Here is a 25,822-nt window from a genome sequence, read left to right on the forward strand (position 1 = left end):
TGAACTTCTGCTTTGTTATGTTACGTTTCTTTCTGATTATTGAGAATCTGTGTGTTTAAGTGCTTGAGGTGGCATTAGTTCTCAAAACTATGGTATTTAGTTGCATTCCTGTGTGTCCAAAGGCAAGCTCAGCTAAAGAGGACGACGAGGAGCTTGGCAATGTCACCACTGAAATTCATCAAGCAGGGCCAAACGGTGGACAGGTCAACAGCCCTGTATTTGCAGGCATCCAACCCCACTACAGATATTCTTTCATGGACTATTTCCTAAAATACTTCCTCATCATATCCAATCTGGGGTTCACAGTTCTGGGCCTGGTGGTTCTTGTTCTGGGGATGTGGGGCCTCATCAGCAAGCAGTCGTTTGCTCAGGAGAAGATCGGCAGCATCGGCACTGACCCGATGCTGATATTTTTGACTCTGGGCTTCGTGCTGACCATGCTCTGCCTGTCAGGCTGTGTGGGCGCCTTAAGAGAGAACTGCACTTTACTGAAGCTGTTCTCTTTTGTGGTGCTGGCCCTCATCACAGCCCAGGTGCTGACCGCCATCGTGGCCTACAGTCTACAAGATCAGGTTGGAGGCTACCTGCGGTCAGGGATGTTAGCTGCCATGGTTCGCTACCAGGACGATCTGGACCTGAGGTTCATAACGGACGAGATTCAGTCCAATCTGCAGTGCTGTGGGGCAGATAACTACCGTGACTGGGAGCTCAACATGTGAGTAGCAGGCGACTAACTTGGATGTATTTATATTTCATCATGAATGCCTTGAAAGTTATTGGATATAATTTCCTTTCCTCAGATATTACAACTGCTCAGCTCCAGGGGTGCTGGCCTGTGGCGTCCCCGCGACATGCTGTGTGGACCCTCTGGAGAACGGAACAGTGTGGAACTCTCAGTGTGGTTTGGGAGCCCAGCTGCTGGATGAGTTTAGTGCTCAGAGTGTGATCTTCCTGGGCGGCTGTCTGGGAGGAATCTCTCGCTGGATCGAGCAGCACGAGGGCCTGATCGGGACAGTCGGAGTAGTCGTACTGGGGGTCCAGATTCTGACTCTGTTTATCAGCACACGACTGTTAGAGAGCATCCAGTGGCATAAAGTTTACACATAACATGGGATGGTGAATATATCCATCCATCATCTTCTGCTTATTCAGATTTGTGAAAGTGTGCAAAGTGCTTTATTTAGCTGGTGAAAATTCATGTTTTGATTAATTAAGAAAAAGAATCTATCAAAAGTATCGAAATTTGTGATCTTTACATTTAGGGATTTGGACAGAGCTAGGCTAGCTATTGGCCTCTGTTTTGTTGTGCTAAGCTAACTGTCTTCCTATTTACCACATAAACATGAGAGTGGTATCATTCTTCTCATCTAACTCTGTATTACAAAATGTCAAACTATTCCTTTAAGTTCCAGCAAATTGCACAGGATATTAAATGCTAAATTCATGGGAACAGAAAGAGATTCAATGGACCCTGAATTACTTTACTGTTCAAATGATATTGTGGTTCAGATATGCTACTTGTTCTTAAAGGGACAAATAAAGCATCATCATGGGAGTGATATTTCAAACAGAGTGGCAAGACTTAATAACACGCTAAGTTTGGCAAAGAGGGGAAAAAAGAAAAAAGAGGAAATCTTTTTAAAAACCCAACCTTTATTCCGAGTTTGACTAAACATCATGCCGAACAATTGCACAGAAACTCCGTCTTCAAAGTTAGTTACCGCGCTTCTTGTTACAGCTCCCACTGCAACCTCAGGCAGTGACACGAGGACACATCCAGCATCAGACATTCCAACGGCAGCTTGAGAGTCTCAAATTCCTCAGCCAAGAGACTCAGATGTTACCATACTGAGCCAGTTCATGTAGCTCTAGATGGCTGTAGGCTTCCCACGGGTAGATTACAGTGATGTCTAAAGAAGCAAGAACAAATAGAGAGTAAGATATGGGAACAGTGGTGATGTTGTTTGGGTGCAGTGGCCTACAGGAACTGTGATACTCCTGCTTACCAGTGCCAAGCCCTTCCAGGATCTCCCCTCCAAAGCTGAGGTGAGAGAAAAGAAATCAGTTTTATTGTGGAGAAACTTATAAAAGACAAACGTTCTGGATGACGCTCATGAATATGTAGGCCTACCAAATGACGCCCCTCTTCGGAGGCTTGCTCTTGAACTGGCCACTGTTCCTCTGTTTGAATTTGGGTGGGCCAGATGCAGTGCCGGTGACTCTGAGGGGAGCTTCAGGTTTGGCCACATCCAAATTCATACTTTTGTTGTTTAAGCTGTCATTAAAAGTGAAGTAAAAGCAGGTCAATTTAAATATTTCTTTGTTAATCATGCCAAATTTAAAGACATTGCATTCAAGACAAATATCCGCTTCCACCGTTCTGCAATTTGCTTTTACTCGAGACAAACGGATTTGAAATGAATTGTCCTGCTGTGATTACAAACACATCTTCATAGCTTCCTATTTGAAGAAATATAGTCAATAAAGGCTCCTGTAATCCCACAGATGAACCCTCCACAATGCCTTGAAACTAGACAGCAGCTTCGTAATCAGATTACTGTGAGGACATGCTGGATTTGCTTGTGGTCCTAACCAGACACTAGCTCATTAAGTATTCCGATTGTCTGCCCCTGAAAGGAAACTTTACAAAACTGCAATGTTATTAACAGGAAATAAAATTATCTTATGTGATGTTTTAGATACTGCTGGGAATTGTGGGAAAAATTGAGTTTGTACATTTATAAAGCAAAATAACTAAATACAATATGAGGCAAATTGTTATACATAGTAAACAAGGCTAATATTACATATGATCATTTGAGAATGGGCCAAGAAAGCACTTGTGCATCGAAATCCTTCTGCAGCTCAAAATCATTGTCTAAATAATGTACTTTATATTCACGTCTTGTGTCTGTGTGTCTGTTGGTCGTGTCTTAGAGATGCAGGGCTGTTGTTGCATGATGAGTTGTTTTTAGTGAAGCCCTTTTATACTCCTCAGACTCTGAGAAGATTATGATGCTACCAACCAATAAACTACCGGCCCGTCATCACTTGTGCACACACACACATACCGGTAGGTCTTTCATGTTGTAAACCGAACGGTTCATTTATTAGGGGATTGGCTGACAGGCATTTTAGGGGATGTCCCTGCTGCTGAGGCTGACCTGGACAGACACATGACAGTGGGAGACAAATGCAGATGTTTTTAGGATAATAATAATGACGTGTGTCCATCAGGAGTAATTTGCAAATATACTGTGGGATTTTCTCAGATGACATCTCCCCTCCACCTGCATTATTATGCACCTGATAACATATAGCTTGAATGGCGAAAGCATTCTCTAAGATTGAGTTGCATTATGTCTCACTGGTAATCCCCCTCCCCCACACACACACCTCCCACACATAAACACACCTAGTCCATTCATCTGATGGCTTACAACAGCTTCTCTCTGTAATCTACTCCATTCATACACATGCACGTGGGACACGTGCAGGGACACACACTCTCACTTCACACTGTCTCTCTCATAGGCTCACCAACTCACCCTGATAATCTGCACATAATCAGATTATGGCCATTAAAGGTGAGCTTTTGATGAGATCAGTTCAATTTTCTGGTTAATCCTCTTCTGAAAACCATATAGGCTCATAAGCGCTTATGCCTACAGAATCATGAATACTGGATGCCACATGGCTGATACATGATCAGGAGGATGCTGAACGAGCTACAACTAACTATGGTGCCAACAGCTGATTGGTTGTTTTTGATCAATTGTAAAATAATTTAATCTATGTATAATTATAAAAATAATATTTAAAAATGTCTATCACAGTTCCTGAAACAAGCGATGTCTCGAAAGTGACTAAGTACATGTAATCAAGTGCTACAAATTTGGGTGCCTTACACTTTACCTTAGTATTTCCATTATATGTTACATTTACTTCACAACATTGAAAACTTCTAGGTCTCTGTAGTATTGTGTTAACAAACTGGAGTAACTCTGCCATCTAGTGGTGGCAGATAGAAATACAGCAACTAATCTAACCATTTGAAATGACGGCTCCAGCAAAGATCGTCTATTTACGTGAACTCGAGGAAACGCCTCGCGAGGAACAGAGGAAGCGACCCCGGCACCCGGAAAAACACAGAGTGAGACCTCTGTACTTCCGCTCTCCCACTGGCTGCTTTGAGGTTAAGGTTTGTAGGTTAAAGGTTACACACGCTGCTCCGCATGTGTTATTGTTTTTAAAGATAATTTGTAATCCATTGAAATAAAGGGCAGTGACATGGGGAAGAATAAGAAGAACAAAACTAACGAGTCAGGAAAACAAGTGGGCGAGTCCGGTCAACGTCCAAGGTAACGCTAGGAAGCTAATGTGTAACAGAAACGCTGCTAGCTAGCTCCACCAGCTAACGTTAGCTGTTATTAGCTAACGTCATTAGCTTCATATTTTAAAAAGAGATTCAACTTGTCAGAATAATCCTCGTAGTCAACGCTAATGAGGACACGTACCTGCATTGTGTATGGCTTTCATAGGCTGACTTTAATGACTGTTGAATACTCTCTGAACTGTGTTGTATTTATACTTCGTACAGTGAAACTTGGTGCATCCATTGCACACTTTTGCACATTTCTGCGCAAAACTGACACCTCTAAAAACTGCTCAGCCTTCCACTTTGAATTGTGATATACTTTACATTTTTTTTTTACAATTATTTTCTGTTTTTATTGTATTTTTTCTTCTATTCTATATCTTTGATTTTTGCAATACTTACTTTTATTTTTACTTTACTTTATATTGCAAATTCCTTGTATGTGAAAACTTTATTAAACCTGATTGTGTGTTAACAGTGACAAGAAGCTCAAACAGAGAGATGGTAAACCCAAGAAAGCCAAACCGGATCACATGGAGCACATCCCCTTTAAGCTGCGTGAGATAATGAAAAGCAAGGAGAGAATGAAAACGGGATCCTTAAAAACCAAAAAGCTAAAAGAAGGTGAGCAGAACAGCTTATTTAACGTTACACTGTGTGATCCATACAGTCATTTATAATTAGCGAGGAACTTGTTTCCATCTCTCTCTAGCCATCTCCCCTAAAGGTAAACCAGAGGATTCGGAGACTGGAGACATACCTGTCCCACATTTCAAGAGGGGAAAGGCGGAAAGTGTAAAAGCATATCTGCGGCGCATGGACAATGAGACCAAACACGTCCTCTTCCTCACCAAGAACCAAGTAGACAGAAAGCCTGAGTTGGATGACGACAAACAAGAGGGATCTGCAGACAAGGGCAAGTCTGAGAAAAAGAAGGAGTGAGTACACCTTAACTTGTAATCAGCAAAGTCAGCTGATGACATGTATGTGTGCTAGTATGGGCCGACGGAGTCAGTTATACGCTATCCTGCTGCTCATGTTTCTAATTGTGTGCGTAGGCGATTTGTTGGTTTCATTCCTGGCTGATACATGTATCGTGTTATTTGATCTTTGCTACAGGTATGATCAACTCAGATTAGTGAAGCTACACCAGAAAAAGTTGAACAGACAACTGGCCCAGATGGAGAAAGATATGTTCGTAGGTAAGGAACGTGAGGGAGCAGCTCTGTCCTCCTATAATTCAGTACAAGATGCACCGGACAAAGTTGAGGTGCATTTAAGATCATCAGGAGGTAGGAGTGTTTCCTAAAAATCTAACAGACCATTTGGCTTTATGCTCTTCAAGTTTATAGCCTTTCCCGCAGGGGCAGAAGGATATATTCTAGAAGGGATAGTTCCTTATAGGTAATAGGTACTTATCCAGCCTCCATGGCTTGTTTATGTTACTGTGTGGCTTTGGTGAATTCAAACTAACCAAAGTCCCACAATAACACATACAAACTAACTGATCGAGGCAACAGCAGACCAGGAAGCATGTCTTTGCTGCCGTGCTGATACTCCTGACTGTTTATCCAAACAGGGGGAGCTTGCTGACCACCGTCTAATACACTGACCATGGATAAGTACCTCATACAAAACACCCAAACTATCCCCTTAAGCCAATTAGAAGCCAGTTATCTTGGTTCTTAACAGCAGCATTTTGAACGTGCTGTAGCTATTTATTCTAGTCCTTTGGGGAAAGTCAAACAAGACGCCACTCTGCTGAAGAGGAAGGCGTAAACATCTTGTATGGACAGCTAATGATTTTTGTTAATGTTTAGTGTACGTCCCTGAAATCAAGATGAGAAGTAACTAGCTAATTATTTCCGTGGAAAGTTTATTTAAAGCTGTAGTATATTTTTTTTGTATAAAAGATTGATGACTTCATATATGTGAGGGGGTTGTTGATAGTGAGCAAATATCACCCGACACTGCAGTTATGCTCAGCTCTACTGAGCTTATTGTGTCAGTTTTCCAGCCCACCAATCTTCAAAACCCACTGCATGCTTACTGCACAGCACCAAACAGCAGAGCTAAAATTAGCAGCTAGCTGGAGCATTTAGTAGCTACGGTGCCAGATATTTACCGTAGAACTTGGTGTAGAGCAGAGCAGAGCTACGAGGAGAGTGAATTATTGGTCTTAGATTCCTCAGGTGTGTCTGTTGGATTTGTAGATAAGCGTCTAAAATATCCGAAACATCCATTAATGCTTTAATCAATTCATCTTTTTTTCCATATATACATTATATACTCTATGAGAGAAATGGATACTCTTGTCAAAGCAGAATAAGATGTAGAACTCATTTGTATACTGATATGATTGACTGATGCGTTTGTTTTGTAGATGATGTTCCCTTTGGTGAAGTTTCAATGGCCCCGCCGTGTTTGAGTGCCAAACCCAGGAAAGCTCCGGTCAAGCCCAAGGTAACCTGCTAAGTCATCAAATGTCACGACGCTGCTCTTCACGCTTGAATAAGAGGTGTAAACGGCGTTGGTTTTTTTTTTTCTCCTCTCCCATCTCCAGAAGGAGCTGCTTCTCAACTCTCTCCTTGGCCACACGGTGGTCTCCACAACCAAGCCCTCCATGGCCAGACGGAGAATCATGGAGGAGGAGAGGGTGCGAGTAGTGGAGGCGTACCGTCTTCTTAAGAAACAGAAACAGAAAGAGTACGAGTCCAGGACAGCCAATCTGGAAAAACTGAAGAACCCCAAGTGATGTTTCATGTCAAGGAGATAGAAGTCCCCCCCGACTTCAGGCACCACTGAAGCTCAGACACTGACACGGATCGAGAGATAACCGTCGACAGACTCTTTGTGTTGTGTAACTTTGGAACTGCCCAGAGCTTATCACAGCGCAGCTGTCGGGGGAGGGGAAGAAGCAAACATTCACGTCCACTGCCCACAGTACGAGGTCAGCAGGGATCAACATTCACCTGCAACGCTCAGTGTTGCACGTTTAGCTCAAAATAGAAAAGGACGTTTAAATTGTTAATGCCTGTTTGTTTTTATAAGAAGATAAACTGATCAGCCCTAAATAAATACATCCAGACACGTAACTTTGTTGAATTCTCACCCCTGTATTTGTGTCAGATGTTCAGTTGTATTCGCACTGTCTTTTTGTATTTACATCTTTAGGTAGCCAAAATGACATCATTTGTCAATAGACAATGACTTCATAAAGGCCACGTCAAGGCAAAGATGAACCGTTAACTGTTTGCTGTGGTCCCACTAGATGGCAGTCCGCCTGCAGAAAGCTGGTTTCACGTTGTTTGTATGGAGAGCTGACAGATTATGCAAAACTTTAAAGTGAAAAATGTATTTTGAATGGCAAATCATGCCTAATTATAAATATGAATGCATGGCAGTAGACCTATAATACTTCCAAACCTTTTCTCTAGTTGTACCCACCCTGAGAGCCTGAATCCTGGGATGAATAAATCCCAGCAGGCTTTTTAAATACGGAGCGCCTATTGGAGCCTGGTACAGCTATTTACGTTTGTAATCCGTGAAAAGGTTTACCCTCATGAACAAGGCCTGTGTTTGAACATTGTTCTCTGGGACAAACTGCAAATTCAGATTATGTTTGTTGAACAACTTCATCTTTTCAAAGCGTCGATCTCAAAGCAAACGTTACACTGGTATTTAGTTTTTGTTGCAATATTGATGTACGGAATAACAACACCAGATGGTTTTACCAATTATTGAATCCCTGTTGTCGGGTAGACGGGTTCACAGTCATTTCTGTTTGATCAGTTTTTTTTTTTTCTTTCTTTTTTTTTTTTCTTTTTTTTTTGGGTCTGTGTTTGTCCACTGAGGGTTGTCACAGTGACATGGAAAACACATTAAGTGGGGACAGCTGCTTGTGATTGGTGGTGCTGAGCTCAACCACCATTGGTCATTTACCCCGGTGTCCATGTGCACAAGACGGCTATCCGCATTATCAAGGGATTTACGGTTGCTTCCTGTCAGAGAAAGATGCTGTTTGTTTTAGTTTTTTTATTTCAGCTCAAGTCACTGATCAGGAGTTAACATTCAATACACTTTAAATAAAGACATTGTCAAGGTTTAATGTATGCGTTTATTTACCAGTGGCCCCTTAGTGAGATGCATCGGTAAGATGTCGTTGGAAATGCAAAGAAAACATTCCATGCAATGTTTGAATGCTGTCTTGTTTACATTTGGATACATTTTCCCTGCTGTATGTTCACCGTGAGGTTGTTTGACAAGACTGTGCTGCTTCTTTTTTTTTTTTTTTTTTTTTTTTTGGCAGCTCTTTGCATTGTTATATCTACAAGCAGTGGAGTCGAGCAGGTGCACCCATAAGGCGTTGCAGAGTAAAATTGAGACGTTTGTGTTCTGTTGTGTATACCGCTAATTGGCCTGATTTCCAGTTTGTGAGCAATTTAATTTCCGAGCAAGTACTCGTGGCTGCTGACGGCAGAGGATGGTGGGAGTAATTGGGGGGAGAGCCTACTCAGCCTGCTGCTAGGCAGCCACAGCTCACTCTGAAGCTCCTAAAGTACGTGTGTGTGTGTGTGTGTGTGTGTGTGTGTGCATAATGGTTCCTCTTATTACTCGTAAGTCAAAGCTAATGTGTCCCTCTAACAATAATGTTGGGATGGTGCTCGCAGTGTGCTTATGTGCAGCTTCCTATGTAACCAGCATGTGTGCAGGGAAGGCTCCTGGCAGCCTGTCACTACTTCTGCTGTCAGACAATGCAGTTTTTATGAGATTGTCCATCAAATTGTATATTGTAATGCCCCAAACTCAAAATGGAGGAGCATCCACTCACTATTACACTCAGATTTTATTCAGTGCCTAGAATAGTTGTATTTATTGTCCAGCAGTGTACACACAGCCACTACAGTGTGATAACCATCACCTGCGCCAGGTGAAGCAGTTAAATCTTATCAAGCAAACTATGTAAATAACTTATGTGAAGATAGTGTGTACCTTGTGATACTTCCTCTTACATTGTGCCTCGTCTGCCTATACTCGACAATTGTTACCTGTTACAATCCAAAGACCCAACAGCCAAATGGTATGTATGTAACCTATTATAGGTTTAATAAGTTAAGAATGTACACTTTTATATAAAATTGTAATTTTTATAAATTCAAGGCACTAAACAAATCATAGGAAGTCTGAATCAACATGATGTCACAAGTTAACAAGTAAGTATTGTTTACAACAGATTAGCGAATTACAGTCAGTCGATTTGTGACAAGAGAAAGCATTATATTGGTGAGAACACAACAACTTCCAGTGTTTGTGAATTAAAACGTGTATCAGCTCAATTATAGACCTTTCCTTTGCTTTAAATGCAGTGCACCTAGGAGCAAAGGATGCTACATTACATTTGTTACAAGGAATTGCGAGGGGAGAACAAACCCCTGGTGGAGGTGTCAAAGCTGCAACGACAGACAGCGCTAAGAGCCCCTTGACTCACGCTGCCTGCTTGTGACGGCCCTTAAGGCAGCGAGGACTCGGCTAAACGAGGCAGGGAGCTGCCACTTCCTCGATTCCAAAAGGGGTCTCGAGCTCGAGGCATGGCGTCTTGGTCCATCTGTAGAAACGCACACAGAGAGAAGGGATTGTTTCAGCAGACGCAACAGAAGAGGATGTTCTGTGGCGTAAAATATTTTGAACTCGCTCACCTTGGTCAGACCCTTGGCGATCAGGGCTAATTCTGTGGGCTGGTACACACAACTCCGTAGCTGACCATTATAAGCACCATATGGAGACACTGGCTTTGTGGGTACTGGTAAAAGAAAAAAGGCGGAGGAGGATTGAAAAATAAAAGTTTGTTGCGATGGTCATCCAGTCCATTACTTTGTGTCTGTAGACTTAACACAACATCCACATTAAAACACTAAAGTCTCCGTAGCAACAAGCATTTGCTCAAACGGACCCATTAAGTGATTCAATATTTGCTACATCTGTGAGGATAAATCAGATGCCTCGCACAAGTTGGATTTTGTCAAACTTTAAAGGCACCCTTTCGTATATTCTGTACGACTGTTTGCACAAAAGGTGAATGCCCAAAGCATGTGTGCGTTAATTGATCATTTAATTGGAGTGCTGTCCTGCTGACTTATTTAGATTTTTGATTCTGATGATTCAGCACCTATCTATACATAATGTAGTTGAGCACAATGAGGCACTGTCAATGTAAGGTTAATGTTGAACCGCTATGTGTCATGCTGTACCTGTTGGAGGCTCGTCCATAGTGAAGGCTTTATTCTCCATGTAGATGTTCTGGTGGAGTGGCTCCGGCTCCTTAAGGATGTCGTCATAAACCAGGCTCCTGGCGGGGTAAACGTGATCTCCATCGATAGGCAGCTCCTGGTCAGGGTCCTCCTGGGTCAGTAAGCAGATTTCTGGCATGGCGTAGAGGATGAGGAACACCCAGGCATTTGACACCACAGCGATAGCCAGAGTGGGATCGTCCCAGCTGGGATTCCCGACCACTCTGTTCCCATGGATGTACATGACGATCCAAGCTACCCAGATAGCCAAGGTGAAGAGCCCCGAGACCAGGATGAAGGCTCCATCTCGCCGCCACTGCTTGTGCTTGTGGGTCAGTGAGGGCACAGCCATCAGCACCACAGCTAGCAGCAGAACCATCACATAGATCAGCGCCATCACAAAGTCCTGGTTAGCGATGCTGCAGGACAGGTCAGAGATAATGACACCTCTGAGTGGGCTCCTGGCCACAGTGATGATGAGCCACTCGGTGTTGATGATCACCTCGACCATCCACAGACCCAGGGCCCCCAGGCATAACATCCAGCTCCTGGGCCCCCGGTCCCTCCGCTCCAGCAGGGCGAGCCACAACCCGTGCATCACCAGGCAGGCTAGACAGCCCGAGAACAGTACTCCAAAGAGGAACCTCCGTGCAACACAGCTGGTTGAGTACCGACCCACAATGAAGGCAAAGGTGAGTCCAAAGAGTCCCAGCGTGAAGACCAGAATGCCGGCCTGCAGGGCCACCATACCCTTCCTCTTCTTGTGTGTCACAAACGGTAAGCTGGCCATGAGGATGACCAACAGAACAAAGGAAGTCACCACACCAGCAGCAGCAACGGCCTCCACCACGACCCCCCACACTGCAGTCAGGTCACACAGGTTGTAATATATGGAGCTGATACCGGAACCACATCCCTTTGGAACAATGGTGGGTTCCATGGCTTCACAGCAGATTCTAAAATAAAGTGCTGTCACAAGAAAATGCAGATTATTAAACATGCATGGAAAGACAACCAAAAGATGCTTCCGTATTATCACTCTGTCACAGTAAACAAACTTTCATCTATGTACAAAGCCAGTTGTGGAGTTTCACTGTGTTGTACTAAAATTGCTGTCCATTGAAATAAATTCAATCGAGTGTCTGAGAATCCAAAACTTAGAGCCATTTGTCTCCCCTGTCTTTAATTATGACCTGGAACCTTGTTGTTGGATAATAAAAGCTGTCTGGCCATCTAATTTACAGAGGCATAATTTTAACATTAACATACAGGACACATAATGAGTATTATTACACAAACAGCATCCCACAGTCTAATTTAAAGGAAAAATTCAACTTTAATTCGAATAATTATTCCACTGTCAATGTAATAATATTTTCCTCATGTAGCATCCAAAAATATACACTTACATGCATCAGTTTAGCCTAAAACTGATCAAAGGACATTGTCAATGCTATCTCCAAATTTGGTGATTTTGAAGTTTTGAGGCAAACTGAGATACTAAATGCTCCTGTATTGAGAAAATCAAATTGGATTATGTTTCATGAAGCTAAAACCTTTTTATTAAATCATGAAAAGTTGACATTTTGGCGAATATTCATCTTGTAATACATGCATTTTTCAAGCTAAAAGCATTGTGATAAAGTTCTAACCTCATACAACAACATAAAGTAATATTACAAGCCTCGACTTCTTACCTGGACTGATGACGGAGAGCAGTTCCGCTCCAACAGGTGACTCAGGTAGATTTACTGCGGTAAGGATAATCCAACTTGTCTGAAATATTTCTCGAGTGTTAACAGGCTCCACGTGGATGTTCTGAGCGTTCAAATGTTCCCTTAGTTGATGCACAGGTTGTTGTTTTTTTCTTCGGGGCGGAATCAGTCCTCCATCATGCCCGCTCCTCCTCAGCTGTTACTGAACCATGTTAACAAACTCACCGGCAGTCGCATCCAAAGTAGGCTGGTTAAATTATCCTTCGAGTTATTTTTATTCTTCTGTGAATGTCCAACGACTCGATCAGCTCTGACCACTCTGTCTCTTCACCCAGCCTCTCGTGCAGCTTTGCATATTCTGTGAGATTATAGCTCCCGGCCTATTTATTTGTTCCATGCGGCTTAGATCCAAACAAAGGGACCACTCTCCTCTCAAGTCAGACATTGACATTTGTATACGTACTGTGGAACATATCATCCAGGTGACTGTGACCTGTTGATTTCAGACTCAACAGTGATTCATGGCTTTTACTGGTTGAGTAATTAGATCAGTTATGTGATTGTTCTTTAAAAGTACATATATACACTAAAAAAAAACCCTCCAGGGATCACGTCTGTCCGGATCGCACTGATCACTATAAGCTGTTAATTATTATAACCGCTTTTATTGGCTGTTTTAAAAAATACAGTAGGCGACAGCTGTTTCAAACGCTTTTCAAATTACTCTGCAAATTAAATGAGAGTGTGAATAATTCAAATACACTATAACACAGTGCAATACCGTTTTTAAAAACATGCTAGTTTACTGTATTAAAAGCTGCAGCCTAAGACAGCATTGGGCTGCTTAAATACAGTTGCACGGTTTCAGTGCATTTCTGAAAATAAACTGTGGGCCATAAATATCTGTGAACATAAAATACATCATTTTTTCCCATATGTTGTAATTTATGAAAAGACCAAAAACAATCACTGTAGGCAGACTACTTGTTTACTACAGCGCCAAGCAAACTATTTAAGCAGCATTTGTAAAGGAACGATTCTGTCCCAAGCTTTTTGAGTTGATCAATGTAACTGTGATCAAATAAGCGGTTTCCACTGTACTCTCAGTTTCATATAGGGAAAAGGCCAACATACAGTTGTTCAAGTTAAGAATAATTCAACTCTAATTTATGCCATTTAGAGCACATTCAATGATGAAATGAATATGTTATGCATAAACAACATGCATCTTGAGAAATCTAATCACACTTGAGTCTACTTTCTCTTTTTAAGGATAAGTACTTCAGGGCAGTCATCATGAGCCTCCAGTTTGCAGAGCCACCTGGTGGAAAATATTGTTACAGGAGAGATGGACTCCTGTGTTACATAATCAAATGAGACTACAGAACAAAACATATTCTGTTATTGATCTCTTGTAGGCCATGCCACTTAACAACCATTTGACAAATAGAAACATTGACCAATGTCATTGATTTAAAGCTTTTAAATTGTCTCCAGTCAGAAAAATTTAGAAATTTGCTGAAATACTGTGAAAGATATGACATATATGACAGTCCATTTGCTTGTTTGCCTCGATTTGGTAAATATTTAAAATCACAAAACTTCTGTTGTCATCTCTCTTCCTCATTTAGTTATGAAACTTGCGGTTAGGAAAAGACCTGTGTCACAAAAAATAGCCCGAATAATACATTAACAACAGTGAATTAGCTGCCTCGGAAGCTCAGACATGCTTGGAAATATCCGTGTGAGAGCTCACAACAGAAAGCAGTTTATTACACACATTTACATGTGTTTTATTCATTTTGTTGTTCTTTTTATTCATTAGACAATTGACGAACATGTATTGTATATCAAAAGTCCTTTGTGTCATCTTTGGGGACCTAGTTGTGTAGTGCATCCCCTCCGGGTTCAGCACAAGAGTAAGGTCATCCGGGACACCTTGCTGAAGCTCACTCTGGCATACAGCCTGTACTAAACGTACTGTTTATACTGCATGATGGGAGCCCCCTGTGGTGCATCGATCCCTCAATGGATCCCGTCCCGAGGGGTGCTCTCACAGTTTGTCAATCCACCCCTCTGCTGTGTGGTCCTGTTTGCAGATTCTTAAATAGGAGCTGATCTCAAAGGAGAGAGCAATGTCACCTTAATGAAGGGCATGCCCTTTTCAGAGGCACACATAAAGAGGGCTTTGGGTTTTTTTCTGATTTCATTATGTGGCTCAACGGCAGTTGCCTGAATTGTGTATACAGCTATACTCTGAGCTGTGAACCAATCTAAACTCGATATATAAGTATATGTTTATAGAATACAGTGTTGACCAATAATTTCACGCGCAAGTCTCAGTATTTGCATCGATATAGATTTATAGCATTCATATAAAGCTCGTGAATCTCATTTTGTGTGCATCTTCATCAACCTCCAGAAAGTAAAAGAAATAAAAGATGCCACCCTATACAGTGGGATCCAGTGCCTTGTCGTAGACTAGTCCATTTTGTGGCAGCAGGCTTCATTAAAGCACCTCAGCAGCACCGCTCTCCTCCGAGAACCTGTCAGGTTATTCATAGCAGGGACTCAGGTCGGGGTCTCGTAGGACGTCTCTTCTCCTGCATTTTTACTGCAGCCTGGCAGCCCTCGAGGCAACCCAGTTCACTCTGAAATGATGTCTCTCCATGTCCGTCTCCCTGTTGTGGGCATTGGTAGATTTGGAGCTATTTTGAACACATCTGTCACATTGCAGAATGTTAGCATGAATATTGTGATTGAACTAATGGCCTAGTCAGATGCAATGATTTTAAAAATATATATTTTAGATCCATACCGATCTCAAGTCCCTGTATTGACCGACCCATCTCTGACAGATCAATGCTGACTGAGGGATTCATAAATGGCACTGTAAACATCTCTTTGAGCCATGACCTGAGGCGATATCTATTGTTGCCATTTCACATTGAAGCATATTTCTTCATGATGTGCGGCTCTCTCGTGTCGTGCGGCTGTCGGGCTCACTTTGAGTCGTTATAGCATTGCGTATATTGATTATAGCTGTGAGGATAGTAAGTCCCCTGCAAGCGGCAGACCATTAACTCTGTATCAGACACATTCACTAAACCCTTTGCCCTCTGTGAGGTTTGTGATGCAACGTCTGCACCTTAATTATGTACTTTACCAGTAATGTGACTACATAAAATCCTGATTGGCAGTAGAATGTGATCAACAGAGCTTGTCTTTAATTGACGAACAGACCCAGCATCAATCAAATCATCCTTCCATTAGTGAGATTAACATGCCACCAGAGGAATAATCACTCTCAGATAAAAAACTCCTTACAAAATGGATTATGAAATTTGTCGAACTTATTAGAAGCTCAATTACTTTTGGCAGATAGTCTCAGTGGCAACCTCCTGTAATTAATTGACTCATTACATGACGCTGATTGTACTTAACTTAGATATCGCAAACAACGTTTTGCAGTCCAGAGATTCTGGGTGCCATTAAAACAGGAAACTATGTTACTATTGATTGTTAATAGCACATCACTTTTAACCTATAAAAAACAACAACATCAAGCTGAGTCTGCGGTTGGCCCCGTGCCAATGATCAATGCCATGTAACTTCCAAAAGGGAGGAATTCAAAATCAAAGCTGTCGCTATAGCAACGCCCCTGCCATGATTCCACCAATCAATGGAGTCCGTGGGGTTGCGAGATGCGCCAGGGAAAGGCCAGCGTCCTACATAAAGAGTGCGGGACAGGGAGCCGGGCAGGCACACACGGGGCAACAACACCTTTCTGCAAGCGCACGACCAAGGCAGAGCAGCAAGAGGAAGAAGTCCGGAGAAGAGTGGCACAGAGTTAGGAAGAGAGGGGGGGGAAAGGACAAGAGGAAGAGAGGCAAGGAATCACTGAGAAGATATGGTTCGCTCATGTGGACAAGGGATCCCTGCCTGGGTCTATGTGGGCACCCTGCTCCTCTTAATCCACTCTGTCACAGTTAGAGGAGGTAAGATTTCAAAAAGGAATCAGCACTTTCAACTGATTGCTTTCAAAGAGTCATATCACCTTTTGAATCTTTTTTTTTTCTGTGTTTTTTTTAATATCCTACATTGTGAGAGAAGCTGTGTTGTTCTATTTCAGTGCAGCTTCCCCCATACTGTCAGTGGGTAGTAGGGCACAGCATGAATGCGTGGCTCGTGCTCGGCCTCGGGGCAGGGGATGGGTATTTAATCTATTCTACTTATCCTGTCCTCATCTATCTGTCTGCTGGGTGCAGGGAAAGACAGGCAAGTCCATTTGCTGCCTGGCACTGTGCCGGCTCAGTAATACAGTACACAGTACAAGCGCAGAAGGAAAGCTTTTCTTGCTCCTTAAAGAAGATCCGACTTTGACTGATTTTGACCAAAGCTATTGAAGGCCACATTCCTGGGCTGTCAGATTGGATTCCGTTTGAAATTCCTCGTGAGCACAGACTCATCTAATACTGTATGAAGGGAATGTGTATAAAATGTTTTATTTAATGTTTTCAGCTGTTCTCAGCTTGAGTGGAAGATACAGCACAATGAAACATTCTTGTTCGTAACTTTTTTTTGTCTATGTTTTTTTTTCTTCAGAATTTATTGAAAAAAAAAGACGTACTGTTTCCACAGTTGTGAATAATTTGGCCATTTTTCAATTGGCTTCGGTGTGCCAGAACCATTTGTCAAAACACACCCTCACACCATGCTCAGCTGGCTCAGGGTGCTGGCTGGCTAATTGGAAAAAGGTTACTTTGAAGTGGGGGCGTTTGATTGTGGTACAGATATGAGGACTGAGACATTCCAGGGAGCCAATGTGCTCCCCCCTGTGTCTCATTAAACCCCCAGTAATAGGCGAACAATGCTGCCGATGGCTGCGGCAGAATGGAAACAACAGCTTGTCATGCTGAGTCTTTCATGTGTGATTCTCCAGTATGTGACTCTTGGTACTTGCACACAAGAAGGCCCATAGAAGCAGCCATCTGCAAATGGCGCTGCAAACTCAGGATTCTTCTCTGGGCGCCTTGTGTGGAGGTTTTCTGAGTCAGCCACCTGGCTTGTTAATTGAGACCAGAAGAATAGAATAATGTGCAAGTGTGCTTTGTTGTCCTGACACATATGAGTTGCGGTTTAGTCGATGAGTTAGGGAGTGCTTTTCCAGTTCTTGCTGTGTCAAATCTGATGTAAGAACGAAGCGCATCTTCAAATGAAATCTTGGAAAGCAGAGTCAGACTGATGCAAATTGCGGTGATAAAAATATGAAAGAATTTCATGTAATAATAATGTGTAAATCTATTTCTGAAAAAAAAAGAAGCTGAAACCGTAGCTGACACATTTCAATTTCGATGTATTTTTTTTTTTATCTGTGAAGTGCTACTAGTTCATCATCTTGCACTTTCTTCTCCACAGCTGCCCTGAAGCAGGAGGTGGCATTGGACAATGGGGCCACTGTGCTGAATCACTCCATGAGTTTGGTGCAGCGTATAGAGGCCCTGCTGGCCCTGGGGAACAGCAGTGATGTCACTCTCCGTTTGCAGACCATCAGCACGGACGAGGTGAAGGTGATCCAGGCCCACAGCCTGGTCCTCACGCTGCAGAGTGACGTGTTTGAGGAACTGCTGCTCAGTCGCAACGGCAGCGTTGTGGTTTTGAGGGAGACGCCCGACTGCGCAGCCGTCATGGACAAGTTTGTCAGGTGAGGGTGACTCCGGTTGTTATCGTTTGTTCAGAGTTAATCAGGTTCAATCAAATGGAACCACTCAAGAAACTGTGGAGCAACTTGTAGATGCTTTTTGTATTTTCCACAAGTATAAAGTTCTGCACCATTTTGCCTCTCCCTTTAGAGAAGTGAGATGCTCCATCTTGTGAAATATTCTAAATTTACACTTGCTGTTTGTGGCTCACAGTTGAAAATCGAACAGTGTGGGTTTATTCAGTGACTCAGATGTGAGGTGAGGAAACAGTAGTGTGCCTTATTGAGAGATATGTTGTATGTATATTTCTTTCAAATGTCTTTAGATGACTATTCAAGCCGTGTTTTTTTTCTTGCAGGTATCTGTACTGCGGTGACATCTCAGTACGGCTAGATCAGGCCATTTCTCTGCATAAGCTGGCCAGCAAGTATCATGTGTGGGGTTTGCAACAAGGTCTGACCCAGTATATGACCCAACATCTGTCTAGTGATTCACCCACCGGCCATGTGATTGGCTGGTACAACTATGCGTTACAAATTGGGGACATGGGCCTGCGGGACAGCTGCCTGCAGTACCTGTCCTGGAACCTGTCTTCTGTGGTGCAGAGCGAAGAATGGGGCTCCATCAGTGAGGTCCTGCTCCTCTCCTTGCTCAAGCGCTCTGACCTTATTCTGCAGAGTGAGCTGGAGCTCTTCGAGGCCCTGGAGGCCTGGATTAGCCAGAACCAGCCCGCCAGTTCGACGGTCGAAAGCGCCCTAAGGGCTGTTCGATATGGCATGATTCCCCCTCAGCACCTCTTCCGTCTTCAGAAGCAATCCCCCCTCCTGCAGAAGCATTACGAGTCTATCCGTGATCTACTCTACCTAGCTTTCCAATTTCACTCAGCCTCACCTATACAACTGGCCAAGTACTTTGATGTCAACTGCAGTATTTTCACTCCCCGTAACTATCTGTCCACCTCCTGGGGTTCCCCTTGGGTCATCAATAACCCCACCCGTGATGACCGTAGTTTCAGCTTCCAGACCCAGCTCGGGCCCAGCGGCCATGACTCCAGTAAGAGGGTGACCTGGAATGCCCTTTTCTCCCCTCGCTGGCTCCCCCTCAGCGCTAGGTCAACCTATACCGAGCTGGGTGCCATGCAGCCTACACGCACAGATGGAGGTCGACCCCGCATCATTGTAACACCAGCCACCTCTAGTCCAGACTTTGCCGGTGTGAGTTTCCAGAAGACGGTGATCGTGATGGCAAGACAGCAAGGAAAAGTGGTGGTTCGCCACGTCTACAACTTCCACCAAAGCACAGAGGAGGCCGGGGATTTCCTGGTGGATGCCGACCTGCAGCGCCGTGCATCAGAGTACCTGATTGACAGCTCCCTCTATCTGCACATTGTAATAAAACCTCTCTACCACACTCTCATTGTTGCCAGGAAGTAAAAGGCAGAAATTTGGTGTGGCCTTATCATCAGCTATACACCCTCCACGCACACAATCACATGCATATTCCAAAGTTAACTCGTCTCATAGCACGTTTATGCATCCAGTCTGTGACATCTCTATTTAGTTAGGAGCTGTTTGCAACAATGAAAGACTCGCAATTTAATGGCTCAGCAGTGACTATCACAATGATGATGGTTGGTTTTCGAGTATTTCATGCATACTAAGAAAAAAAGAAGAAAAAAAACAACTTTATTGTACTGTATTTGTTCAGGTATTCTGTAGTCCAGCAGTTTGTTCCTTGAATGTATTGTGATGGTTGTTGTTGTTTGCATAGGTACTATAGGGGTTTGTTGTTATGATTTTTATGCATTTCACTATCCAGCAGTCAAATATAGATTTTTAGTTCATGACACCTATATCCTGTGACATACACCGATATACTTGTTTGTTGTTTACATACCAAAAATGCATAAATTGAAGTGCAATCCCATTGTCAGTGTTCCTTTGTATGCTGTCGCTGAATTGCAAGACAGTGAGTCCTTTAGTATTTTTTTTTCTTATTTATCGTTGTACATGCGTTTTATTTAGCTTTAAAATAAACTACCCAAGTATGTGATTTTCATCCTTATACAAAAAAAAGATTAATAAAAGACAAAAACATAAAAAAAAAAATGTGTCTGTGTTGGTCTATTTTGGATTTACAAAAATAAACTTTATAGAACCAGCATTAATATGATCTTACTTTAGAAAGAAAAGTGCTCCCACTTAGAACTACACATCCCACGGTGCTTAGCACGAGGCCGGAAATACGTCATTACGTCGTTGAAACCTTCAGCTGTCAGACTTTGGCCACCCTAAAAGTGCAGGTTTTGTTAGCAAACTAACTCGAACTGTACAACCCGCGCCGACTTTCTTTAAAGTTGTGCATTCATCTGCTTTTCGATCTTTGAACGCGCGAGCTGGTGATTGAAGCGCAAAGATTGCACGAAGACGAACCGTTTAGTTTTAATCGCTGCTAGTTTTTTGCACAAGCCAGCGATCCTGAGCGGGTGTAAGGCTAGATGCAGGGAGGGAGGGAGTAAAAAAAGGCAAAAGTCTTTGTGCTTCCCTTCCCCCTCATCAAAGCAAAAGGGAAATGTCTCTGTCCAAAGGAGGTAAGTGGCTTATTTTTTTCCAAATCTTTTTTTAAAAACAACCGTGCATATATTTTAAATATCGAGGCGCAGTTTGCGTGGAAGTAATTTAGCTAGCGGTGTTTGAACAATGTAACCTTGCCAGGTGGAAAAGCTGCATGTATGAGAGGAGGAGAAAAAAAAAGAGAAGCTAGCCAGCATGTCTTTCGTGCTTTCTATCATTATGCGAAGTCTCTAGACACACTGAAGGTATTCATCATAGACTCAATGATAGCGTGCGACATTATATTTGTTGTTATTCAAATTTTAGCTAAATGCTACAGTCGCGTCCCCGTTCAGGCTCCCGTGTTGTGGTTATGCTAACGCATAATTTTCACGACAATTAAGGAGTTTTGCCAAGCTGTAATTATCACGCAACTTTTCCCCTCAGCTCGGAATCACTGGGACTAGTTTCTCTCTTCGGGTGAAGTGAAGCACATTGGGACCACAGGTGTTTTCCAGCCTCCTGACTCGCGACTGATTGTGCTTCCGTCCATTTGGTTTGGCCGATGTGTACGCTCTAAAATATTTAGCTGTGCATTTTTTAAATTTTTTTTATATTTCCCGGTTGTGGAAAGTACTTTTATTTATTTTTTTTAAAACAGGCGGTGATGCAAAGGAACCATGGCGCTATCACACCCTTGTGCTTCCGCCAGCCAGCGAGTCTGTGCGGTGTAATCACTGGTGGCGTTACACGGTTGAATAATATGCAGAACTTGGAAAAATCAAGGTCCTTCCTCTGCAACACACGCACGCACACACAGCATGATGATGATGATGATGATGATGATGTCAATTTACATTTCAAGTTCACCGCTTGTGCTGTTACACAATCATACTAGCGTTACCATGGTCGGGAGTACACACTGTTTTGAGAGGGCTGGCAGTAGATTGGCTGGGTGCTGCCCAGGCACACAGCCTTCGGCCTACCATGGCATGTTTTGACTTGCAGCACCAATTGCAGCCTCTCTTTTGTTGACAGTTCACTGGCTGCAAGCAGATCCTCTATAGCTGCTACACAGGTTCTGTGCTGTAAATTATTATTGTGTGCAGGCCTGATGTGGCTTTCTTTTTGTGAAATTTAAAATTTTTTTGGCCTTTTTCTTTTCTTTTTTTTTTTTACAAGGAGTTGTGCCTTCAGTGGGTCTGAGTGCATTGCAGGGCTGCTCACTGTATTGCTGAGGCATGTTGGGAGATTGGGTTCTCCCGAACGCCAGTGATAGGGTTGTGTGGAAGATTATATGTGCATGAGTCATCCTTTTTCTGTACATGGACCCACTCTGAGAGCCGGAGCTTCCTGATGGTGACTCGCTGCGCAGCTATTGATACTTTGATCTCATGCACAATCCAGACATTCTTGTTCGCATGACGTACTGCGCTCTGGATAGTTTCCTCTGGCCATCTTTTTGGTTTCCAGAAATTACTGCATTTCCTTTTTTTTTTTTTTTTTTTTTTTAGTAGCAGCCACCAACTGGCTGCTACTGCCTGTAACAGCTGATACTGTTCACTCTTACTGAATGAGCTAAAATATTGATTTGACGAAGAGGCAATGCTCAAAATTTATAAATGCTAAAGCTTAATAAATCTCTTCCTATGGGAAGAAAAATGTGTTTTTTGTATAAAATGCAGAATGTAACTTGTGCTATGTTTAGTTTTAAAAAACACGGTTTCTGTGCACTTATTGATGTTGAATTCATGATACAGCATGAATACAAGCAAGCACAGGGAATGGTATCTCTGTGTGTTTCTGCTGTGCTGCGTTTAATATACTTTGAGTGCAGCAGAAGCCGATGTAATTGCACTATTGTGCGTTGAGTTCGAGGACCAGGCAGATCTTGCAGCAGAAAGCTGGATAGTGAGCCGCAAGCGGGCCAAGTGAAGTGACATCATTTCTCCCAAACGGTCCTGACAGTTGTTGAGTTTTAAAGCGGATGTGTCCAGTCTGACTGGCTGTGAGTCATATCCCACAAAACACTCCCAGCTACAGGGTCACTGCACACACACACACACACACACACACACACACACACACACACACTGCTACCTGAGAGGAGCTAGTATTTCAACTCCATTAATGTGTCAAAGTGAATATGTCGAGCAATAACTCAGAGCTAGAAACTGTAAAACCTGCATGTCTGCAGTATGATTTTAGTATTTTTAGGTGTCTCGAACAGCTTTGCTTATCAGACGTTCTTGCGGTGCCACGCGCGTGTGCTCCACTAATTTTGGTCGTTGGAACAAAAGAGCTGTCTTATTAGTCAGGTCACTGGAAGGCTTTGGGTGCTCGTACTTTATCCCACGCATAGGAAACACAAAATCTATTTTTGACACCGAGCATGTGTGAGTAAATCACACTTCAATCTCGCCTGACCACATGAGACGACGCTGTCTGTCCAGACACTGTGGGGCTATTTTAGGGCGGCAGCACAAAATGTACCTGTCTGACGTTTCCATAGAATCTAAAATCTTTGTGAAACTTCACTTCCCTTCCAGCTTAATCTAGCAAGGAGGGGTTTGCCCAGTCGTACTTCCTCCACACTAGAGTATTGTGAGTCACTCGATGGCAAACACAACCTCTCAGTAATAATGAGAGCTGTTGCATTTGTTCCAAAAATGAAGGCGCTTGTGCATTAAACCAGTTTCTGTGAACTGGTGTAGAATAATTGCTCAGCGGGCCCTTGGAACAGGAAATAAGCAGCCAGGTCTAAACAGTTTCTCATCATATTCCAGTGGGTTAAGCTGTGGCTGAGTCCTAGCACGCACGCACACACACAGATAAAGGTCAACAAAAGTTTTCTGTTTTCCCCCCTCGACCTTGCAACAAGAGCGGACATGCTGAACACGAGTGTCAGTGTTGAGTTGGTGTTCCTTGCCTCTCGTAGGCCCGGTAGCGGTGTCATTCTGGCAGCGACTCGTGGCTCCTTGTGGGACGTCCCAGAGGCTGCTGGTAAACTGTGTTTATGAATGGACTGCTGTCACTGATTTAACACAGACTGGTCCCAGAGCTGCACGATTTACAGCACCGTACTCCAGATATGAACAACATGTGAGCTAAACTTGAGATTAGGAAATGAGAGACAAAATGGGGGGAACAAATGCATTGATAGTTGAGTTGATGACAGTTATCACAAAATTAAAAAAATTCCCTGCACCCCTCCCTTCCATTTGAGTCATCATACTAATGTCGATTAGTCATTTGGTCCACCTTCTCCCTGTTGCAGGGCCTCCGCTCTGAGCACACCTAATCTCCAGATAGATAACCGATCATTTGTTGCCGTTTGTATCAAAGGCAACTGGAAATTGATTGTAACCTCGAAACCCCTTCCTACCAGAGTGGATGAAAATCCCCTTTCATCAGACCGATGTGGATATTTAAAAACAAGCAAAGTCCATTTAGTTCGCACTCAACGGCCTGATTTAGGACTCTGGGGTCTCTGTTGTGGCAAACCTCGCTCTAGTCTCCGAGTAATGTGGAAAACGGGCTCGTAAGAGTCTGTAGCTGTGACGTCTATTTGCCTTAGTCTTTCTACAAACCACTTATAATCACACTGGCTTGTGGTTGCTGCTAAATACAGCTTTATTGATCCCGGTATGCTACGATGGAGCTGAGGTGGTAATTGTTTTTCTGATTTCCTGTCTCCAAGGGAAGAAGAAGAACCCTGGGCTGAAGCTGGCCAAAGAAGTCTTTGCACAGCCCCCACCAGCAGCAGCAGCGTAAGGCTCTTTTTATTTATTTTTATTTTTTACAGTGGGGTAGTGACGGCAGCAATACCATCCTGAGAGGGTCTCAAATTCAGACCTAGCATGCTAAAATGGCCGGGACAATAAATCAATCCTTTAGCTCATTGCAGCTATATCGTAAGAAAGACATACAGAAATGTAGCACTGACAATGTTTGTTTCAAATTAATCTTTCATATTGCACTGATAAACATGTGCATTTTCTCTTACAGTGTGAGTATTTCATAGCTGAGCATTGTGACATTCACACTGTTGCTTGTGCTTAATGTTGCTCTCTCCCCCTGCAGGCCCCCTCGAGATCTTGACTCGAAAGCTTGCGTCACGATTGGAGATCAGGTGAAGATGGCTCCGTATTCCTCTGACACACGCTGCTCTGTTTCCTGAACACACACATTTAATGCGTCTTCCTCACTGTCCAGAACTTTGTGGTGAAGGCCGATGACTTGGAGCAGATTGAGGAGCTGGGCAGGGGAGCGTACGGGGTCGTGGACAAGATGAAACATGTGCCCAGTGGTGTTATCATGGCTGTCAAGGTGGGCTTCTACTCGGGTTACCTGTTCTGCAAATAGCACCGTGACTCATAGATGCATTCGACATGTGAGCTCAACATGTGGACATTTGGACGAGATCTATCGGATATATGACATGTTGTATTGAGGTGGCGGGCGGGGGGGGGGGGGGGGGGTTTAGGACACTGGACTCTATTTGATTTAAGGTACATCTGCCCCGCTGCTGACACCGCCGGCCCAATCTGTGATGTTTGTGTCCCCAGAGGATTCGTGCCACCGTGAACACTCTTGAGCAGAAGAGGCTTCTGATGGACTTGGACATTTCCATGAGGACCGTGGACTGCTTCTTCACTGTGACCTTCTACGGGGCCCTCTTCAGAGAGGTGAGTAAACTATGACTAGTGTGAACTCCTGCGTATGTTACGTTGAGTGTAGAGTGATCATCTTGTTGTTTTTCCAGGGGGATGTTTGGATCTGTATGGAGCTGATGGACATGTCTCTGGATAAGTTCTATAAGAAGGTTACTGAGAAAGGCAAAAACATCCCCGAGGACATCTTGGGCAAGATCGCAGTAGCAGTACGTCCCGTCTCATATTTTACATTCTTATTATTATACATGTACATTTAAAGGAGCAGTACAACACACAAGTCCAAATGTTCCGAGGGCAAGTCGATAAATGGGAAATTCTGCAGTTCTATTCTCTCTCCACAGATTGTCAAGGCATTAGAGCATCTGCACAGTAACCTGTCAGTGATACACAGAGGTAATCAGATCATCATCATCATCATGTTCACAGTTCAGTTTCCTGTTGTTTGTCATTGTTGTCTTGCCGTGTTCTCTCTCTCTCTCTCTCTCTCTCTCTCTCTCTCTCTCTCTCTCTCT

General features: G+C 43.3%; 6 protein-coding genes across 6 annotated transcripts in view; 4 read left to right on the forward strand and 2 right to left on the reverse strand.

The window, feature by feature from the left end:
- The first annotated feature begins 89 nt into the window (after nucleotides 1-89).
- tspan10 (tetraspanin 10) lies at nucleotides 90-1,107 on the forward strand. The gene is made up of 2 exons (XM_031867637.1): nucleotides 90-715; nucleotides 801-1,107. The coding sequence occupies exons 1-2, from the start codon at nucleotides 90-92 to the stop codon at nucleotides 1,105-1,107; spliced, it is 933 nt and encodes a 310-aa protein (XP_031723497.1).
- A 726-nt stretch (nucleotides 1,108-1,833) lies between these two features.
- Nucleotides 1,834-2,259, reverse strand: LOC116394735 (retinal rod rhodopsin-sensitive cGMP 3',5'-cyclic phosphodiesterase subunit gamma-like). Its single transcript, XM_031868020.1, has 3 exons — nucleotides 2,132-2,259; nucleotides 2,007-2,041; nucleotides 1,834-1,910 (listed from the first exon to the last, which is right to left on the reverse strand). Exons 1-3 carry the CDS (start codon nucleotides 2,257-2,259, stop codon nucleotides 1,834-1,836), a joined length of 240 nt encoding a protein of 79 aa, XP_031723880.1.
- A 1,935-nt stretch (nucleotides 2,260-4,194) lies between these two features.
- On the forward strand, nucleotides 4,195-8,486 carry ccdc137 (coiled-coil domain containing 137). Its single transcript, XM_031868032.1, has 6 exons — nucleotides 4,195-4,361; nucleotides 4,857-5,002; nucleotides 5,091-5,316; nucleotides 5,498-5,580; nucleotides 6,762-6,841; nucleotides 6,942-8,486. The coding sequence occupies exons 1-6, from the start codon at nucleotides 4,291-4,293 to the stop codon at nucleotides 7,131-7,133; spliced, it is 798 nt and encodes a 265-aa protein (XP_031723892.1). The 5' UTR covers nucleotides 4,195-4,290; the 3' UTR covers nucleotides 7,134-8,486.
- On the reverse strand, nucleotides 8,235-12,579 carry LOC116394512 (G-protein coupled receptor family C group 5 member C-like; the record flags this gene model as incomplete). The annotated part of the gene is made up of 4 exons (XM_031867638.1): nucleotides 8,235-9,983; nucleotides 10,075-10,178; nucleotides 10,627-11,634; nucleotides 12,363-12,579. Coding segments are annotated over 4 exons (1,425 nt in total), but the record flags the coding sequence as incomplete, so codon positions are not given.
- A 3,550-nt stretch (nucleotides 12,580-16,129) lies between these two features.
- btbd17b (BTB (POZ) domain containing 17b) lies at nucleotides 16,130-20,177 on the forward strand. Its single transcript, XM_031867898.1, has 3 exons — nucleotides 16,130-16,378; nucleotides 17,799-18,084; nucleotides 18,441-20,177. The coding sequence occupies exons 1-3, from the start codon at nucleotides 16,291-16,293 to the stop codon at nucleotides 19,513-19,515; spliced, it is 1,449 nt and encodes a 482-aa protein (XP_031723758.1). The 5' UTR covers nucleotides 16,130-16,290; the 3' UTR covers nucleotides 19,516-20,177.
- Nucleotides 20,178-20,341: 164 nt separating this feature from the next.
- Nucleotides 20,342-25,822, forward strand: part of LOC116394632 (dual specificity mitogen-activated protein kinase kinase 6-like) — a 10,405-nt gene continuing 4,924 nt past the window's right edge. The window contains exons 1-7 of the mRNA XM_031867869.1: nucleotides 20,342-20,672; nucleotides 24,335-24,404; nucleotides 24,718-24,766; nucleotides 24,850-24,963; nucleotides 25,203-25,322; nucleotides 25,400-25,516; nucleotides 25,652-25,703. Of these exons, the coding sequence (XP_031723729.1) occupies nucleotides 20,654-20,672; nucleotides 24,335-24,404; nucleotides 24,718-24,766; nucleotides 24,850-24,963; nucleotides 25,203-25,322; nucleotides 25,400-25,516; nucleotides 25,652-25,703 (541 nt within the window). The 5' untranslated portion in view covers nucleotides 20,342-20,653. The remainder of the gene's footprint in view (nucleotides 20,673-24,334; nucleotides 24,405-24,717; nucleotides 24,767-24,849; nucleotides 24,964-25,202; nucleotides 25,323-25,399; nucleotides 25,517-25,651; nucleotides 25,704-25,822) is intronic.

The sequence above is a fragment of the Anarrhichthys ocellatus genome, unplaced genomic scaffold, assembly GCF_004355925.1.
Source record: "Anarrhichthys ocellatus isolate YVR2014 unplaced genomic scaffold, GSC_Weel_1.0 scaffold40, whole genome shotgun sequence".
Lineage (NCBI taxonomy): Eukaryota > Metazoa > Chordata > Actinopteri > Perciformes > Anarhichadidae > Anarrhichthys > Anarrhichthys ocellatus.

Coding starts and splice junctions, on each gene's coding strand:
- tspan10 (XM_031867637.1), top strand. CDS start 90: ATGGTATTTAGTTGCATTCCTGTGTGTCCAAAGGCAAGCTCAGCTAAA. Junction 716..800: donor CGTGACTGGGAGCTCAACAT/GTGAGTAGCAGG, acceptor TCCTTTCCTCAG/ATATTACAACTGCTCAGCTC.
- LOC116394735 (XM_031868020.1), bottom strand. CDS start 2,259: ATGAATTTGGATGTGGCCAAACCTGAAGCTCCCCTCAGAGTCACCGGC. Junction 2,042..2,131: donor CCGAAGAGGGGCGTCATTTG/GTAGGCCTACAT, acceptor CTCTCACCTCAG/CTTTGGAGGGGAGATCCTGG. Junction 1,911..2,006: donor CCTGGAAGGGCTTGGCACTG/GTAAGCAGGAGT, acceptor TTGCTTCTTTAG/ACATCACTGTAATCTACCCG.
- ccdc137 (XM_031868032.1), top strand. CDS start 4,291: ATGGGGAAGAATAAGAAGAACAAAACTAACGAGTCAGGAAAACAAGTG. Junction 4,362..4,856: donor GAGTCCGGTCAACGTCCAAG/GTAACGCTAGGA, acceptor GTGTGTTAACAG/TGACAAGAAGCTCAAACAGA. Junction 5,317..5,497: donor AAGTCTGAGAAAAAGAAGGA/GTGAGTACACCT, acceptor TCTTTGCTACAG/GTATGATCAACTCAGATTAG.
- btbd17b (XM_031867898.1), top strand. CDS start 16,291: ATGGTTCGCTCATGTGGACAAGGGATCCCTGCCTGGGTCTATGTGGGC. Junction 16,379..17,798: donor CTCTGTCACAGTTAGAGGAG/GTAAGATTTCAA, acceptor TCTTCTCCACAG/CTGCCCTGAAGCAGGAGGTG. Junction 18,085..18,440: donor GTCATGGACAAGTTTGTCAG/GTGAGGGTGACT, acceptor TTTTTCTTGCAG/GTATCTGTACTGCGGTGACA.